This window comes from Salmo salar, chromosome ssa02, assembly GCF_905237065.1.
Source record: "Salmo salar chromosome ssa02, Ssal_v3.1, whole genome shotgun sequence".
NCBI classification, from domain to species: Eukaryota; Metazoa; Chordata; class Actinopteri; order Salmoniformes; family Salmonidae; genus Salmo; species Salmo salar.
In genome coordinates this window covers 24891762-24909946 of record NC_059443.1, presented here as the reverse complement: position 1 = coordinate 24909946, position 18185 = coordinate 24891762, and the positions used below count along the sequence as shown (strand labels likewise).

The 18185-nt window shown below is 43.4% G+C and overlaps 1 protein-coding gene across 1 annotated transcript; it reads right to left on the bottom strand.

The window, feature by feature from the left end:
• Positions 1 to 14638: 14638 nt before the first annotated feature.
• Positions 14639 to 16947, bottom strand: LOC106578351 (hyaluronan synthase 1-like). Its single transcript, XM_014157055.2, has 4 exons — positions 16285 to 16947; positions 15754 to 15979; positions 15475 to 15607; positions 14639 to 15358 (listed from the first exon to the last, which is right to left on the bottom strand). The coding sequence occupies exons 1-4, from the start codon at positions 16945 to 16947 to the stop codon at positions 14683 to 14685; spliced, it is 1698 nt and encodes a 565-aa protein (XP_014012530.1). The 3' UTR covers positions 14639 to 14682.
• Positions 16948 to 18185: the final 1238 nt, after the last annotated feature.

Genomic DNA, 18185 nt, shown 5'->3' with positions numbered 1-18185 from the left:
GACTGGGGACAGCAAGGAGTCATCATGCCAGGTAGTCCTGAGGCATGGTCCTAGGGCTCAGGTCCTCCGAGAGAAAGAAAGAAAGAGAGAAAGAGAGAATTAGAGAGAGCATATTTAAATTCACACAGGACACCGGATAAGACAAGAGAAATACTCCAGATGTAACAGACTGACCCTAGCCCTCCGACACATAAACTACTGCAGCATAAATACTGGAGGCTGAGACAGGAGGGATCAGAAGACACTGTGGCCCCATCCGATGATACCCCCGGACAGGGCCAAACAGGCAGGATATAACCCCACCCACTTTGCCAAAGCACAGCCCCCACACCACTGGAGGGATGTCTCCAACCACCAACATACCATCCGGGACAAGGCCGAGTATAGCCCACAAAGATCTCCACCATGGCACAGCCCAAGGGGGGGCGCCAACCCAGACAGGAAGACCACGTCAGTGACTCAACCCACTCAAGTGACGCTCCCCTCCCATGGACGGCATGGAAGAACACCAGTAAGCCAGTGACTCAGCCCCTGTAATAGGGTTAGAGGCAGAGAATCCCAGTGGAGAGAGGGGAACCGGCAAGGCAGAGACAGCAAGGGCGGTTCGTTGCTCCAGCCTTTCCGTTCACCTTCACATCCTGGGCCAGACTATACTTAATCATAGGACCTACTGAAGAGATAAGTCTTCAGTAAAGACTTAAAGGTTGAGACTGAGTCTGCATCTCTCGCATGGATAGGCAGACCATTTCATAAAAATTGAGCTCTATAGGAGAAAGCCCTACCTCCAGCCGTTTGCTTAGAAATTCTAGGGACAATTAGGAGGCCTGCGTCTTGTGACCGTAGCGTACGTGTAGGTATGTACGGCAGGACCAAATCGGAAAGATAGGTAGGAGCAAGCCCATGTAATGCTTTGTAGGTTAGCAGTAAAACCTTGAAATCAGCCCTTGCCTTAACAGGAAGCCAGTGTAGGGAGGCTAGCACTGGAGTAATATGATCAAATTTTTTGGTTCTAGTCAGGATTCTAGCAGCCGTATTTAGCACTAACTGAAGTTTGTTTAGTGCTTTATCCGGGTAGCCGGAAAGTAGAGCATTGCAGTAGTCCAGCCTAGAAGTAACAAAAGCATGGATTCATTTTTCTGCGTCATTTTTGGACAGAAAGTTTCTGATTTTTGCAATGTTACGTAGATGGAAAAAAGCTGTCCTTGAAACAGTCTTGATATGTTCTTCAAAAGAGAGATCAGGGTCCAGAGTAACGCCGAGGTCCTTCACAGTTTTATTTGAGACGACTGTACAACCATCCAGATTAATTGTCAGATTCAACAGAAGATCTCTTTGTTTCTTGGGACCTAGAACAAGCATCTCTGTTTTGTCCGAGTTTAAAAGTAGAACGTTTGCAGCCATCCACTTCTTTATGTCTGAAACACAGGCTTCTAGCGAGGGCAATTTTGGGGCTTCACCATGTTTCATTGAAATGTACAGCTCTGTGTCATCCGCATAGCACTGAAATTTAACATTATGTTTTCCAATGACATCCCCAAGAGGTAAAATATATAGTGAAAACAATAGTGGTCCTAAAACGGAACCTTGAGGAACACCGAAATGGACAATTGATTTGTCAGAGGACAAACCATTCACAAACTGATATCTTTCCGACAGATAAGATCTAAACCAGGCCAGAACTTGTCCATGTAGACCAATTTGGGTTTCCAATCTCTCCAAAAGAATGTGGTGATCGATGGTATCAAAAGCAGCACTAAGATCTAGGAGCACGAGGACAGATGCAGAGCCTCGGTCTGACGTCATAAAAAGGTCATTTACCACCTTCACAAGTGCAGTCTCAGTGCTATGATGGGGTCTAAAACCAGACTGAAGCGTTTCGTATACATTGTTTGTCTTCAGGAAGGCAGTGAGTTGCTGCGCAACAGCTTTTTCAAAAATGTTTGAGAGGAATGGAAGATTCGATATAGGCAAACACAGTGCACACTGCACTGCAAATACACTGCACACTGCCCTAACCCATCTGGACAAGAGGAATACCTATGCAAGAATGCTGTTCACCAACTACAGCTCAGCATTTAACACCATAGCACCCTCCAAACTCGTCATTAAGCTCGAGACCCTGTGTCTCAACCCCACCCTGTGCAACTGGGTCCTGGACTTCCTGACGGGCCGCCCCCAGGTGGTGAGGGTAGGTAACAACATCTCCACCCCGCTGATCCTCAACATTGGGGCCCCACATGGGAGTGTTCTCAGCCCTCTCCTGTACTCCCTGTTCACCCATGACTGCGTGGCCATGCATGCCTCCAACTCAATCATCAAGTTTGCAGACGACACTACAGTGGTTGGCTTGATTACCAACAACGAGACAGCCTACAGGGAGGAGGTGAGGGCCCTTGGTGTGTGGTGTCAGGAAAATAACCTCACACTCAATGTCAACAAAACAAAGGAGATGTTCGTGGACTTCAGGAAACAGCAGCGGGAGCAGCCCCCTACCACATCGACGGGACAGTAGTGGAGAAGGTGGAAAGTTTTAAGTTCCTCAGCGTACACATCACGGACAAACTGAAATGGTCCACCCACACAGACAGCATGGTGAAGAAGGCGCAGCAGCGCCTCTTCAACCTCAGGAGGCTGAAGAAATTTGGCTTGTCACCAAAAACTTTTACAGATGCACAATCGAGAGCATCCTGTCGGGCTGTATCACTGCCTGGTACGGCAACTGCTCTGCCCACAACCGTAAGGCTCTCCAGAGGGTAGTGAGGTCTGCACAACGCATCACCAGGGGCAAACTACCTGCCCTTCAGGACACCTACACCACCCGATGTCACAGGAAGGCCAAAAAGATCATCAAGGACAACAACCATCCGAACCACTGCCTGTTCACACGTTATCATCCAGAAGGCGATGTCAGTACAGGTGCATTAAAGTGGGGACCGAGAGACTGAAAAACAGCTTCTATCTCAAGGCCATCAGACTGTTAAACAGCCATCACTAACATTGAGTGGCTGCTGCCAACATACTGACTCAAATCTCTAGCCACTTTAATAATGAAAAATTGATGTAAAAGGTAGTTGTTGTGAAATTGTTAGGTTAGATTACTTGTTAGATATTACTGCATGGTCGGAACTAGAAGCACAAGCATTTCGCTACACTCGCATTAACATCTGCTAACCATGTGTATGTGACAAATAAAATTTGATTTGATTTGATTTGACATTTGATTTGATTTGAGACCCATTTGTGACCAAGCTTTAACTTCCTGACTGATGTCTTGAGATGTTGCTTCAATATATCCACATAATTTTCCTACCTCATGATGCCATACATTCTGTGAAGTGCACCAGTCCCTCCTGCAGCAAAGCACCCCCACAACATGATGCTGCCACCCCTGTCCTTCACGGTTGGGATGGTGTTCTTTGGCTTGCAAGCATCCCCTTGCATTTTACTTTAGTCATATACTGTAGATTCATTCAATCAAATGCATTCAATTCAATATTTGAAAAAAGTACTTTTATTTTCATTGAGTTGACATGAATTGACTTGAAAATTGACCACAATCCTGTACAACACATGATCGCAGCATTTTATCATTGAGCATTAACCTTACCTTAGAGCGACCGATATCGCAAAAGCTGAATATATGTCACAAATCAGCCCTACGTTAGAGCCGACCCCAGCCTCGACCACACCTGTAGCTTTCATCCTCACGGGGCTCTATGTCACTCTGACATCACTGACTTTTACTGTCATTTTACCAGAGAAAGGGTAGTATTATGTAATCACATCAGGTAAACCTGTCACTTGGCTATGTTTGAAGTCTCCATTGAAGTTCCCAGTACTCTACAGTATAGGCATTATCCTAACAGATAATGATGGACTGGACCCTCAAATTGTATTTAACTTTTATAAGGGAGTCAAGCTGAGACCAAGGTCTCTTTATTTGATGGACGATTTGGCTGCCTTTGTGTGTCCGTCATCGTTTGGAAAGGATTATGCTTTGGAAATGACATGCATTACACACAAACTTATGTCTTGGTATCTGGGAGCCTGATCCTTTTCATCTCAACAACGAAGGCCTTTCCTTCAACTTGACTGTCACAAAGCATGATTGTAATACAATTATATCATCAGGGTGACATCTTTTGAGACCTCATGGTCAGGTTGTTGTAAAATAAGGTTTTTAAATGTGTTTTTAGCGACCAGAAAAACACTTCTTTACCTGGTTATCTGACCTGATACCAATCAAAATATGACATATTTCCCAGACGTCTCGATGTCGTCGTGATAAAATATGTACAGTATTTTGGGTGTAATAACGTCTGACGTCTTTTCAACCAGAAAAACTATTTACAACCAGAAAGTTACGTCTTGCCAATTGTCCCCTGTCCAGAAGCATCTCAGCCCATAGAAAGAATCAGTGTAGTTGGAACCAAGACAAATGTTTTTGCGATGATTCCAGTAACGGATTGTGACCTCACCAAGTGAGTGTGCAGTTTGTTGCCTTACCCAATCAACCCTAAGGAACTCTCAGACAATCCATAGGCTCCCCAGTCTGAGGAAACTCCCTTAGCTACAGGCGTTGAAATACAGTATGACAAAAATAACCACTGAGAAATGGTGTAATCTTACAGGATATTCCATCCTCCACCCATTGTCTATGGTCCTTTTCTCAACTCTGAGAGGCAAACCTGGAGGTTTTATCATAAATCTTACTGGGTGGGAAAAGTAGCATTGTTTCCATAGCAGTTGTTGTGTTTTAGTGGTAGTTAGGGGTAGTTAAAACTAGTGGAAGTGCATTTCATTTGCATTACAATGCTTGTTCCCTGTCCTCATTTCACTTTTGTCCTTATTGCTGTCTTCGTCTTTCATGCCTCACAACACGATTCACCTAAGACCTCATCATCTACTGGTTTCTCTGCATCTAATGAGAATCACGATCATATGGAAAGCATTTACATAGCACTTCTCACAAGGCCTCAAAGCACTTCACTGTGCGTTGTCATCCCGTCCACAGTGAGTTGAGAACATCAGCTCCATTGATATCAAAGTGGGTGACTGTTGATATGGAATGACTTTGAAACCTTGATGGGGAGGAGGAGGTGGGAAGGAGATAGATCCGACCCTCAAACTTGCAATACACACACACTCACCACATCTTTCAGTTTAGTCACATTACTGTGCTTCCCCTTTTAATGGGAGCAGCATGTCTCTCGTTGGGCTGCCAGCTGAGAGCACTCCTCCCTGACGCAGGGCAGGAGGCCTAGACAGGGTGGGGGAGGAAGGGATAATTTGAACCAGCTGCCAGGGGAAGTGATCTCCTGCTTCGTCACACAGAGACCTCCTCAGCACTAGCGGTTCTGGGGGGGGGGTGGTACCCCTGTGACAACAATTTTGGACCCCCTTGTGGCCCCCCTAAATGTGGAGTATGAAATCATTTTTACATAACAAATTTTTGCTATCGTTCTTTTTTTACATCCGTTATTAGACAGTGGCAACGATGATGATTATGAACATGGTCTTTTGCCTGCTAATGCCTGCAATGCAGTGAAGAAAACGATATGACAACAATAACGTCTAATGTAACTGGCCCCTCTAACAGCACAACTGGCCCCAGCTTGGCCCCCCCAGTTGAAATGGTCTAGACTGCCACTGCTCCTCAGACCCTGTGTGACCAACTAACAGCCTGGGAACCCTGGCCTGGGTCCCAACATAAACCCAGCCCCTCGTATCAGCATCCTCCATCCACATCTCTGCATCTGGGCTTTCACAGACGGTCAGGGCGTTTGGGGATAGTCACGTCATATATGTCACCTTATCAGATAGTATATATATCACATAGTCCCCCTTCTAAGCCAAGAAGTTAGGGAAGTCAGAGATCTATAACATGATATCAACCCACATCTAGTGAGTGTGATGAGTAATGGTGATGACATAAACAGCTACCATTCAGACCCTCACATACTCACCACAAGAATGTTTTGACTCATTTTAATCACCACCCTTGTTGTACTTGCAGTGTTGACCAGCACTGGCTATCACCAAGGAGTACTCTCCCCTCTATGGTTAGATTGATACGGTTCTAATACTGAAGACAGGGAAGCTGTCCAAAGTCATCATTTATGCATATCATTTTTTTTTTTTTATATATATTTTAAAAAAAAAATATATATATATATATATATATGTTTTTTACCCCTTTTTTCTCCCCAATTTCGTGGTATCCAATTGGTAGTTACAGTCTTGTCTCATCGCTGCAACTCCCGTATGGACTCGGAAGAGGCGAAGGTCGAGAGCCATGCGTCCTCCGAAACACAACCCAACCAAGCCGCACTGTTTCTTGACAGAATGCACACCCAACCCGGAAGCCAGCCGCACCAATGTGTCGGAGGAAACACCGTACACCAAGCGACCGTGTCAGCGTGCACTGCGCCCGACCCGCCACAGGAGTCACTAGTGCACGATGAGACAAGGATATCCCTGCCGGCCAAACCCTCCCTAACCCGGATGACGCTGGGCCAATTGTGCACCGCCCCATGGGCCTCCCGGTCGCACAGAGCCTGGGCTCGAACCCAGAATCTCTGGTGGCACAGCTAGCCTTAGACCACTGCGCCACCCGGGAGGCCCTATTTATGCATATAATTAATGTCATGTTAGTGCTCCCACATCTTGCACCAGAATGTGTTGAGGTGAGTAGGGGTTCATGATCCATCACCAATTGTAAGGGAAGTTTTCCATATATTCAAATAAAGGTTGCCATATCTTAACAAAAGTACTAAGTTTGTTCCTTAGAACACGGTTTCCCAAAGTGGGGTCCAAGCAGGTACAAAATAAATGAAGAAGAAGAAGAAAATGTATGAGTATTGCCAGATTAAGCACATTTTGGACAAGGGATCTGTGCAATTGTTTGGAGGGTGCAATACAATACCCTGTAATATTATACAATTAATGTTCTTCATTTATGTTCTTGCTTTTATGAATTATGTTTATTTTGTTACTGTGTGCTGAATTAAATTGTTTTATACACATATACATGTATGTTTTATTATTCTGTTTTTATTGTAATGTATACAGGGCTCTCCTGTAAAATAGATTTTTAATCTCAATGTGATTCCCTGTTAAAATAAAGGTAAAAACATTAAATACAAATAAATACAATTAATTGGGAGATGCGATGCGCAGGGATATTGATACGCCACAGTATCAATTATTTAAAAAACTACAAAATTCCCCAAAATGTTGTTTTTTAACATAAATGCACTGTAATCAAAGCTTTAAAGGTCCAATGTAGCTGTTTTTATATCTCAATACCATTTCTGGATAAAAACTTGCAAGAAACTAGCTTTAAATTGCAAGAAATTAGCATACAAACGGAAAAACAAATCCCTGCCCCAAGGCAACATATTTTGAATTGCAGGAAATTTGCTTTATAACTGCAAAATGTTCTCTCTGATGCCAACAGGGTAGCCTTTAAAATGTTTTTTCCCCAGGACCCGAGAGTTGATTAATTAAGCAATGCACTGCAGAAGTCTTAGTAAAACTGCAACAACCTTTCATTCAATAGAATAAAAGTACAGTACAGAAATAACGGGTATCAGAATAAAAACGTCAATAACAACAATAATGTCAACGACGTCAATAATAACAAAAAGTTCATTTGAGTATGTTTTGTCCTAATAAATAAATAAATAAGCAAAAAAGGACCAGGCTTGAAAAACATCTGATTGGGTTTTAAGACCTGTTGTTGTGGACTATAGATAGTGTAACTACTACAGAAGATAACTGTCAGAACTTACTGTTACAGAGACTCACTCAGGTGCAGCCCTGTATCATGTAATGCTGACTGACTGACTGATTAGTAGGATTTGTGTTATTATATTATGAGGGGGTCTCTGATGAATTTACTATCAAAAAAGGGGTCCCCGACACAAAAATGTTTGGGAACCCCTGCCTTAGAATATAAACTCAGCAAGAAAAAAAATGTCCTCTCACTGTCAACTGCGTTTATTTGAAGAAAACTTAACATGTGTAAATATTTGTATGAACATAACAAGATTCAACAACTGAGACATAAACTGAACAAGTTCCACAGAGATCCGGGCTCTTCGCTGGCCATGGCAGAACACTGACATTCATGTCTTGCAGGAAATCACAGCAGTATGGCTGGTGGCATTGTCATGCTTGGAGGGTCATGTCAGGATGAGCAGGAAGGGTACCACATGAGGGAGGAGAGAGGAGGATGTCTTCCCAGTACGGGGAAAATAATGTATGAAATATACTGCTCAAAAAAATAAAGGGAACACTTAAACAACACATACTAGATCTGAATGAAAGAAATAATCTTATTAAATACTTTTTTCTTTACATAGTTGAATGTGCTGACAACAAAATCACACGAAAATAATCAATGGAAATCCAATTTATCAACCCATGGAGGTCTGGATTTGGAGTCACACTCAAAATGAAAGTGGAAAACCACACTACAGGCTGATCCAACTTTGATGTAATGTCCTTAAAACAAGTCAAAATGAGGCTCAGTAGTGTGTGTGGCCTCCACGTGCCTGTATGACCTCCCTACAACGCCTGGGCATGCTCCTGATGAGGTGGCGGATGGTCTCCTGAGGGATCTCCTCCCAGACCTGGACTAAAGCATCCGCCAACTCCTGGACAGTCTGTGGTGCAACGTGGCGTTGGTGGATGGAGCGAGACATGATGTCCCAGATGTGCTCAATTGGATTCAGGTCTGGGGAACGGGCGGGCCAGTCCATAGCATCAATGCCTTCCTCTTGCAGGAACTGCTGACACACTCCAGCCACATGAGGTCTAGCATTGTCTTGCATTAGGAGGAACCCAGGGCCAACCGCACCAGCATATGGTCTCACAAGGGGTCTGAGGATCTCATCTCGGTACCTAATGGCAGTCAGGCTACCTCTGGCAAGCACATGGAGGGCTGTGCGGCCCCCCAAAGAAATGCCACCCCACACCATGACTGACCCACCGCCAAACCGGTCATGCTGGAGGATGTTGCAGGCAGCAGAACGTTCTCCACGGCGTCTCCAGACTCTGTCACGTCTGTCACGTGCTCAGTGTGAACCTGCTTTCATCTGTGAAGAGCACAGGGCGCCGGTGGCGAATGTGACAATCTTGGTGTTCTCTGGCAAATGCCAAACGTCCTGCACGGTGTTGGGCTGTAAGCACAACCCCCACCTGTGGACGTCGGGCCCTCATACCACCCTCATGGAGTCTGTTTCTGACCGTTTGAGCAGACACATGCACATTTGTGGCCTGCTGGAGGTCATTTTGCAGGGCTCTGGCAGTGCTTCTCCTGCTCCTCCTTGCACAAAGGCGGAGGTAGCGGTCCTGCTGCTGGGTTGTTGCCCTCCTACGGCCTCCTCCACGTCTCCTGATGTACTGGCCTGTCTCCTGGGAGCGCCTCCATGCTCTGGACACTACGCTGACAGACACAGCAAACCTTCTTGCCACCGTTCGCATTGATGTGCCATCCTGGATGAGCTGCACTACCTGAGCCACTTGTGTGGGTTGTAGACTGCGTCTCATGCTACCACTAGAGTGAAAGCACCGCCAGCATTCAAAAGTGACCAAAACATCAGCCAGGAAGCATAGGAACTGAGAAGTGGTCTGTGCTCCCCACCTGCAGAACCACTCCTTTATTGGGGTTGTCTTGCTAATTGCCTATCATTTCCACCTGTTGTCTATTCCATTTGCACAACAGCATGTGAAATTTATTGTCAATCAGTGTTGCTTCCTAAGTGGACAGTTTGATTTCACAGAAGTGTGATTGACTTGGAGTTACATTGTGTTGTTTAAGTGTTCCCTTTATTTTTTTGAGCAGTGTATATGCATTCACTACTGTAAGTCGCTCTGGATAAGAGCGTCTGCTAAATGACAAAAAAATGTAAATGTAAGCTAAAAAGATATGGAGACGGAAGAGGAAGAAAGAACTTCCCTGTAACGCACAGCGCTGAGATTGCATGCAATGACAACAAGCTCAGTCCGATGATGCTGTGACACACCAACCCAGACCATGACCCTCCACCTCCAAATTGATCCCGCTCCAGAGTACAGGCCTCGGTGTAACGCTCATTCCTTCGATGATAAACGCGAATCTGACCATCACCCCTGGTGAGACAAAACTGTGACTCGTCAGAGAAGAGCACTTTTTGCCAGTCCTGTCTGGTCCAGCGATGGTGGGTTTGTGCCCATATTGAGTCAATAACACCTAGCAACGTTGTTGCCGGTGATGTCTGGTGAGGACCTGCCTTACAACAGGCCCACAAGCCCTCAGTCCAGCCTCTCTCAGCCTATTGCGTACAGTCTGAGCACTGATGGAGGGATTGTGCGTTCCTGGTGTAACTTGGGCAGTTGTTGTTGCAATCCTGTACCTATCCCGCAGGTGTGATGTTCGGATGTACCGATCCTGTGCAGGTGTTGTTACACGTGGTCTGCCACTGCGAGGATGATCAGCTGTCCCTCCTGTCTCCCTGTAGTGCTGTCTTAGGCGTCTCACAGTAGGGACATTGCAATTTATTTCCCTGGCCACATCTGCAGTCCTCATGCCTCCTTGCAGCATGCCTAAGGCACGTTCACGCAGATGAGCAGGGACCCTGGGCATCTTTCTTTTGGTGTTTTTCAGTCAGTAGAAAGGCCTCTTTAGTGTCCTAAGTTTTCATAACTGTGACCTTAATTGCCTACAGTCTGTAAGCTGTTAGTGTCTTAACGACCGTTCCACAGGTGCATGTTCATTAATTGTTTATGGTTCATTGAACAAGCATGGGAAACAGTGTTTAAACCCTATACAATGAAGATCTGTGAAGTTATTTGGATTTTTACAAATTATCTTTGAAAGATAGGGTCCTGAAAAAAGGACGTTTCTTTTTTTTGCTGAGTTTGTTATTAAAGGAATGCATTTATTCATTCACACACTTTTTTGCTACACAAAGAGCAATCTTAGTAAATGTTACATGACAGATTTGGACCAGTGGTTTAACCAGTTGATAATGCTGTTGTCGTTTTCATTTAACCGGTTGATAATGCTGTTGTCGTGTTCTTTTAACCAGTCGATAATGCTGTTGTAGTGTTCATTTAACCAGTTGATAATGCTGTTGTAGTGCTCATTTGACCAGTTGATAATGCTGTTGTAGTGTTCATTTAACCCGTTGATAATGCTATTGCAGTGGTCATTTGACGAGTTGATAATGCTTTTGTAGTGTTCATTTAACCAGTTGATAATGCTTCTGTAGTGTTCATTTAACCAGTTGATAATGCTGTTGTCGTGTTCATTTAACCAGTTGATAATGCTGTTGTCGTGTTCATTTAACCGGTTGATAATGCTGTTGTAGTGTTCATTTGTCCGGTTCATAATGCTATTGCAGTGTTCATTAAACCAGTTGATAATGCTGTTGTAATGTTCATTTAACCAGTTGATAATGCTGTTGTCATGTTCATTTAACCAGTTGATAATGCTGTTGTAATGTTCATTTAACCAGTTGATAATGCTGTTGTCGTGTTCATTTAACCAGTTGATAATGCTGTTGTAATGTTCATTTAACCAGTTGATAATGCTGTTGTCGTGTTCATTTAACCGGTTGATAATGCTGAGGAAGTGTTCATTTGACCAGTTGATAATGCTATTGCAGTGTTCATTTAACCAGTTGATAATGCTGTTGTAATGTTCATTTAACCAGTTGATAATGCTGTTGTCATGTTCATTTAACCGGTTGATAATGCTGTTGTAGTGCTCATTTGACCAGTTGATAATGCTGTTGTAGTGTTCATTTAACCCGTTGATAATGCTATTGCAGTGGTCATTTGACGAGTTGATAATGCTTTTGTAGTGTTCATTTAACCAGTTGATAATGCTTCTGTAGTGTTCATTTAACCAGTTGATAATGCTGTTGTCGTGTTCATTTAACCAGTTGATAATGCTGTTGTCGTGTTCATTTAACCGGTTGATAATGCTGTTGTAGTGTTCATTTGTCCGGTTCATAATGCTATTGCAGTGTTCATTAAACCAGTTGATAATGCTGTTGTAATGTTCATTTAACCAGTTGATAATGCTGTTGTCGTGTTCATTTAACCAGTTGATAATGCTGTTGTAATGTTCATTTAACCAGTTGATAATGCTGTTGTCGTGTTCATTTAACCGGTTGATAATGCTGAGGAAGTGTTCATTTGACCAGTTGATAATGCTATTGCAGTGTTCATTTAACCAGTTGATAATGCTGTTGTAATGTTCATTTAACCAGTTGATAATGCTGTTGTCATGTTCATTTAACCGGTTGATAATGCTGTTGTAATGTTCATTTAACCAGTTGATAATGCTGTTGTCATGTTCATTTAACCGGTTGATAATGCTGTTGTAGTGTTCATTTAACCAGTTGATAATGCTGTTGTAGTGTTCATTTAACAGGTTGATAATGCTGTTGTCGTGTTCATTTAACAGGTTGATAATGCTGTTGTCGTGTTCATTTAACCAGTTGATAATGCTGTTGTAGTGTTCATTTCGGTCCGTTACACATCTATAAACGAAAGACCTCTAATCAGTCAAGAACAATCATTATTGTCAGAGCAATATATCTGTTTATTAACATTTTGATAACATCACAAGGTATTCGCTTATAATCTTTAAAGTTAGCTCTGACAAGTTCGTTCAGCTTATCATAATTGGGAAAGGAGATACCTAGTCAGTTGCACAACTGAATGGATTCAACTGAAATTTGTCTTCCACATTTAACCCAAACCCTCTAAATCAGAGAGGTGCGGGGTACTGCCTATAATTGACGTCCACATCACCAGTTGTTGGGGGTTAACTGCCGTGCTCATGGGCAGATCGGCAGATTTTTCAACCAGGAATTTGAACCAGTGACCTTTTGGTTACTGGCCCAACACTTTAACCGCTAGGCTACCTGCTGCCCCCGGCATGATGCTTCACACAGCTAATATTTTTTCTGCAAGACAGGCTCTTTAACGCTCTGTTATTGTTACATAGCAGCGTTGAAAAACAAATGGGTGTCACTTACACAATTAATATATACAGTAATTAACTGTTTTCAGCCTCTTTTAGAACTTCCACCCACCCAGACCTGTCATAAAATGTTTGTATGGAACAAAAACAGCAACAAAGACTCTCCTCCCTCCACCAGTCAAATGAAACCAATGCAAAGCAACTGGCCATCTAACTGCCATGAGAGGTCAGAAATGTTGACTCTACATCAGTAATTATACCTCTTGATGAGCAACGATGACCCTCCTGATGATAGATGTCTCTAACAGAACCTCTCATTTCTCAGATTATCATGTGTTGCACAATGGAAATGTCACGTCTTTCCTACAGTGAACAGAACCATTAGTGGATAGTACATCATGCAGACTTTCATTCTAAACTAGGGGCCAGTATTAGGGGCTACAGTAAAGGAATAAATGGTAGATTATGGGTTATAGAAATGATTGGAATTACTCTTACCTATCAACTGTCAGGGAAATCAGGGGTATAGTTAGCATTGATAGTGGAGTCAGATGAAGCAACCACTAAGACACTGATTTCAGCATCCTAGATCGATAGGATCATTGAGAGATGGGTGTGGTAACCAAAACAATCCCTCCTCAACAAATTCATTCAATTCATTTTCCTCACAAAATACTTCATTTTTATTTAATCATTTTGATCAAATTCCCAAAACATACATACATTCATTCACATTTGCAAAATAATATGATAAAGGAAATCATCACATACAATGGAAAATGTGCATAAACAATGTATACCGATGTGCTCGGTCAGTTCAGTTCAAACCGAGCCAGGTGCATCTCTCATGTTTATACTCAACATGACAGCAGAACCACTGTCCGTCTATCTCACAGGGCTTCACATGTATGATTGTCTTACTACGGAGTCTGTCACTATTATTTACACTGAAATAAAGAGTTTCACTTCGAACCAACCACAAGACATTTTGCTAGTTTGCTTCCAAGGTAATGTTTTAAAAAAGCTGTGATTAAAATCCAGTCCAATTTCCAGTGCATTATTGAGAGAAGTATATTTAAAAACAAAGAAAAGCTACTATGTCTGATATGGTATTTTGTTGTGTAAGGCACATATCAAGTCATGTACAGCGTGATCTAATAACGGTTCAATAATGTTGTGCTCAAGAGAGATTACAAATCCTTATATTAAATAAATGTAACACTTCGTTCGTTAGGCAGTCAGTAGAATTAAGCAACAGCAAATCAAGGGCCATCCAGAATAGATTACTAGTCTTATCATCAACTCCAGATAGGTATACTATACTGCTTCTGTATACAGTTTCAGTTATAAAGTATTTGTAAAGACAACTGAATGTCAAATATTCACTCACTTAACAACTAACAACTCCTTTCTCCATCTTCAGTAGCACGGCAAACTGTAGTTATCAACAATATATTCTCATCTTTGACACTATTCTTGATGAAGCTTCCCAGAGTCTAGGTAATTGTTCTCATATACAGTGCATTATATACATTTATATATTCTCTGGTTCAGTTGATTTAGCAGCTGTATAAAGTTTATCTGTTCACAAACAGCTACTGTACTGCAAGATGAAATAAATAAATGAAAAAGATTTGATGCACAAAATACTAAATAAATACTAAATATCCCGTTTTTTCTCCTTGTATAGAAAACTGTCCCTATACGCTTACGTCATAACTTTGTGAGCGTTTCCTACACAGCCTGCGGAACCACACCCAGTAGAGGAAGATCATGAGGAACCAGTAGCAGACGTACGCCACACAGCCGTAGATCAGAAACCTGGTCTCTAGTACCTTAGCCGGCGTGGACCAGTCCTTTTGGCTCTCCTTGTAGATGGTGTAGCAGGACCCGCCCAGCAAGATGGCCGCCCACACTGACAGAGGCAGCAGGGGGATGTAGTTCCCAACCATCTTGCGGCGGCCCGACGTGCCCCAGCTGCTCTTGTTCATGGTGATGATGGCAAAGTACTTGGCGGGCAGCAGGCTGGTCATGTAGAGGGCAGAGTAGAGGGACATGAACACCATGACCAGGTCACGGCGCAGGATGCAGGCATAGGCCGCCTTGATCAGGCCGATGAGCTGGATGCAGCAGAGGACCCAGAGGATGTCCCACAGGGTGCCTGACCAGAACAGCTGGATGATGGTGGCCGTGACGAAGAAGGGGAAGACACCAGAGACAATGGACTCGTAGGTCATCCACAGGTGGTGCTTGTGCCACCACATGGCGTTGTAGAGCCACTCGCGGAAGTAAGACTTGGTCCAGCGCGTCTGCTGGTTGAGCCACCGGAGAAACTGGCCTGGCGTCTCCGTGTAGCACTTGGAACGGGCCGTGTATCTGAGAGCAGAGGATGGATGATGATGAATGAGTCTAATATCATCTTATCTCCAGTAAAGTGTTGTGCTTCAGTTTATTTGTGTATGAGGAGTATTTGTGAAGAAATGTATACTCACTTGGTGGCATAGCCCATGCTGAGCATGCGGTTGGTGAGATGTCTGTCATCCCCAAATGTACAGTGAGTCCCCAGGAACTTCTGGTTGTACCAGGACTCTAAGAACTGCTGGAGGAGGTCATTCCTGTACAGACCTGAGGATGAAACCAAATCTATGTTATAGTACTGCACTTACTGAATACAAATAACATAATATTACACGACTCCCAGTAACATAAACAAGAGAAGCAAGGTTATGACTCATGTTTATCGCGGTCACAGGAAAGTGTAATTTCCTTACCCAGGGGGCCGCTGATGCAGGAGACACAGTTGAAGAAGGACTGGCAGGACCTCTCGATGTTGAACGCCATCCAGTAGCGCAGGCTGCTCATGAAGCTGATGTAGGACTCCTTGAGGTTGAGGATCATCACGTCTCCTCCCACCGCCCCGTACTTCTGGTTGCTCTCCAGAACCTTACACAGCTCCACCGTAGCCAGGGGGTCTAGCTTGGTGTCAGAGTCACACACCTGGAGGAGAGAGAGAGAGAGAAACAGAGAGAGAAACAGAGAGAGAAACAGAGAGAGAAACAGAGAGAGAAACAGAGAGAGAAACAGAGAGAGAAACAGAGAGAGAAACAGAGAGAGAAACAGAGAAACAGAGAGAGAAACAGCGAGAGAGAGAGACAGAGACATTATTATTAATATTAACAATTATTAACATTATAAGACAAGAAACAGAATGAAGATACTGTGTGCTCTGATCCAAGGTGTTTAAAAAAATATATGAAATACAGTATTTCCCTAATGTCAGGAGATGTAAATCAACTCCTCACCTGTATGTAGTCCGCCGACTGTCCCAGTGCCTTGAACGCTGTGTACATCACCTCCCTCTTTCCACCCCACTTCTGCATGATGCACACACACCTCCTGCTGTTGATCAGATCCTCCACCTCCCTCCTCTGGGGGTCCTCTCCCAGCCCATAACTAGCATCCTGGGTCTGGGTGGGGTCCCATGTGTGGTAGTTATTCCTCCACACGTAACAGCCAGGGTCCTGGTCTGCAAACACCTCCCTAAACATCTCCAGCATGTAGAGGTCGTCCCCTGAGTTCCCATCCACCACCATGATGACCCGCAGCAGCTCTGGAGGGTACTTGAGGGCCCGAATGGAGTTGAGGCACTCGCGCAGGTACTCTGGGTCCTCCTGGTAGGCTGAGATAGTGAAGCCAATGGTCTTGGTGAAGGTGCAGGTGCTGGCCTTGCTTCGGGCCCTCATGCGGCGGTGCTCCACGAAGGCAAACAGGCTCTGGACCAGGACATGGAGCCCCAGCAGGAGGCCGTAGAAGCCAAAGGAAATGATGCCATATGGGGAGGTGGCCAGCTGGAAGCCCTGGACGTAAGCCCACACCATCACCCCCAGCACCACCAGGGCAAAGAGGACAGTCAGGATAGCACGGACTATCGAGCCCACCCGCCTTAGCAATAGTTTCAGTTCCATTTTTTCCCCCTTTAGATACCTGTTGTCAATCAAGGAAGATGAACATTTAAGATAAATACATTGGAAGAGGAACAAATAGGCTAAATTAATGATAATATTTCATTTATTGAATTAAGTGAATTGATTAATTGAATTAGGCTACTGAAAATACAACTGAACGTTAACAATTAGGATAGCTTATTACAAGATAGAAAAAAATGGTTGGTCTTCATTCTGTCAAGTAAGTTCCAGATAACTATAAATACCAAAGATCCTACCACAAAAGCGTTATCATGAGGAAAAAATATCAATCTTCAAAAGATATCATAAAGAAGTTACCTTGTTTCTTTGTGACGTAAACAATGTACCGCAAAACGAAACTGTATTTCTAATGGTAAAAAAAAATAAAAACATATTTGGATTAAAAAATGTATAGCCTTACCTGACTTTGGTGCCAAATTACTCCACTCTTGAAATGCCCTTTCCTCCCTGTCTCCTACTCCCGCTCTACTCTGCAATTTGCGTGAAGTTGGATTACTTTATAAACTTGAGAAACACGCTTACTCCAGATGCTGCCAGATGTGAGCGCACATACTGTGGCCCAAAGCAAACCATCATAGGTATAACGCCCTTAATACTGGGCTTGTGAGTCAGCACGTGCTGCGTCAAAGTAGAAAGGAGGTCCATAGTGAATTCGCCAAATATAAATCAACAGGGATTAGTTTTACCTCGGTAAAAGTAGTTATAGGCGTACATTTTATAGATTTGTTTTAAGCTATTGTTTGTTTTGTCGATAAAAAATATTGAACTTGATCAATTATAGGCTACTTATTTACAGTTCTGTAATTCATTTTGGTCACATTTTAGAATACAGTCATTTAGATATTATTCACTTGACTATTGGATAGAATAGAGTAGAATAAAATAGAATATCCTACTAAATTTTTCCCATAGGGAACTTGTGGCATTTGGATTCGACAATAAATACATAACAGCACAATTCACATATGACGCAAACCCCTTATACAATATCAACCAAAAGTGTGGGAAATATGACTACCCTCATCTCCATCATACATTTCCATTGAGGAATATTGCTACCTTGTCCTGACCAGTCACTGCCATGATCTGTCAAGAAGTTGAATGATGCCCTCTGGTGGCACAATAATAACCCTGCATCCTTTCTCTTGTACTGAACACGTTCAGGCAATGCCAGTCACAAGGCTAACAAATGTATATCCACCACCACACATGAATGG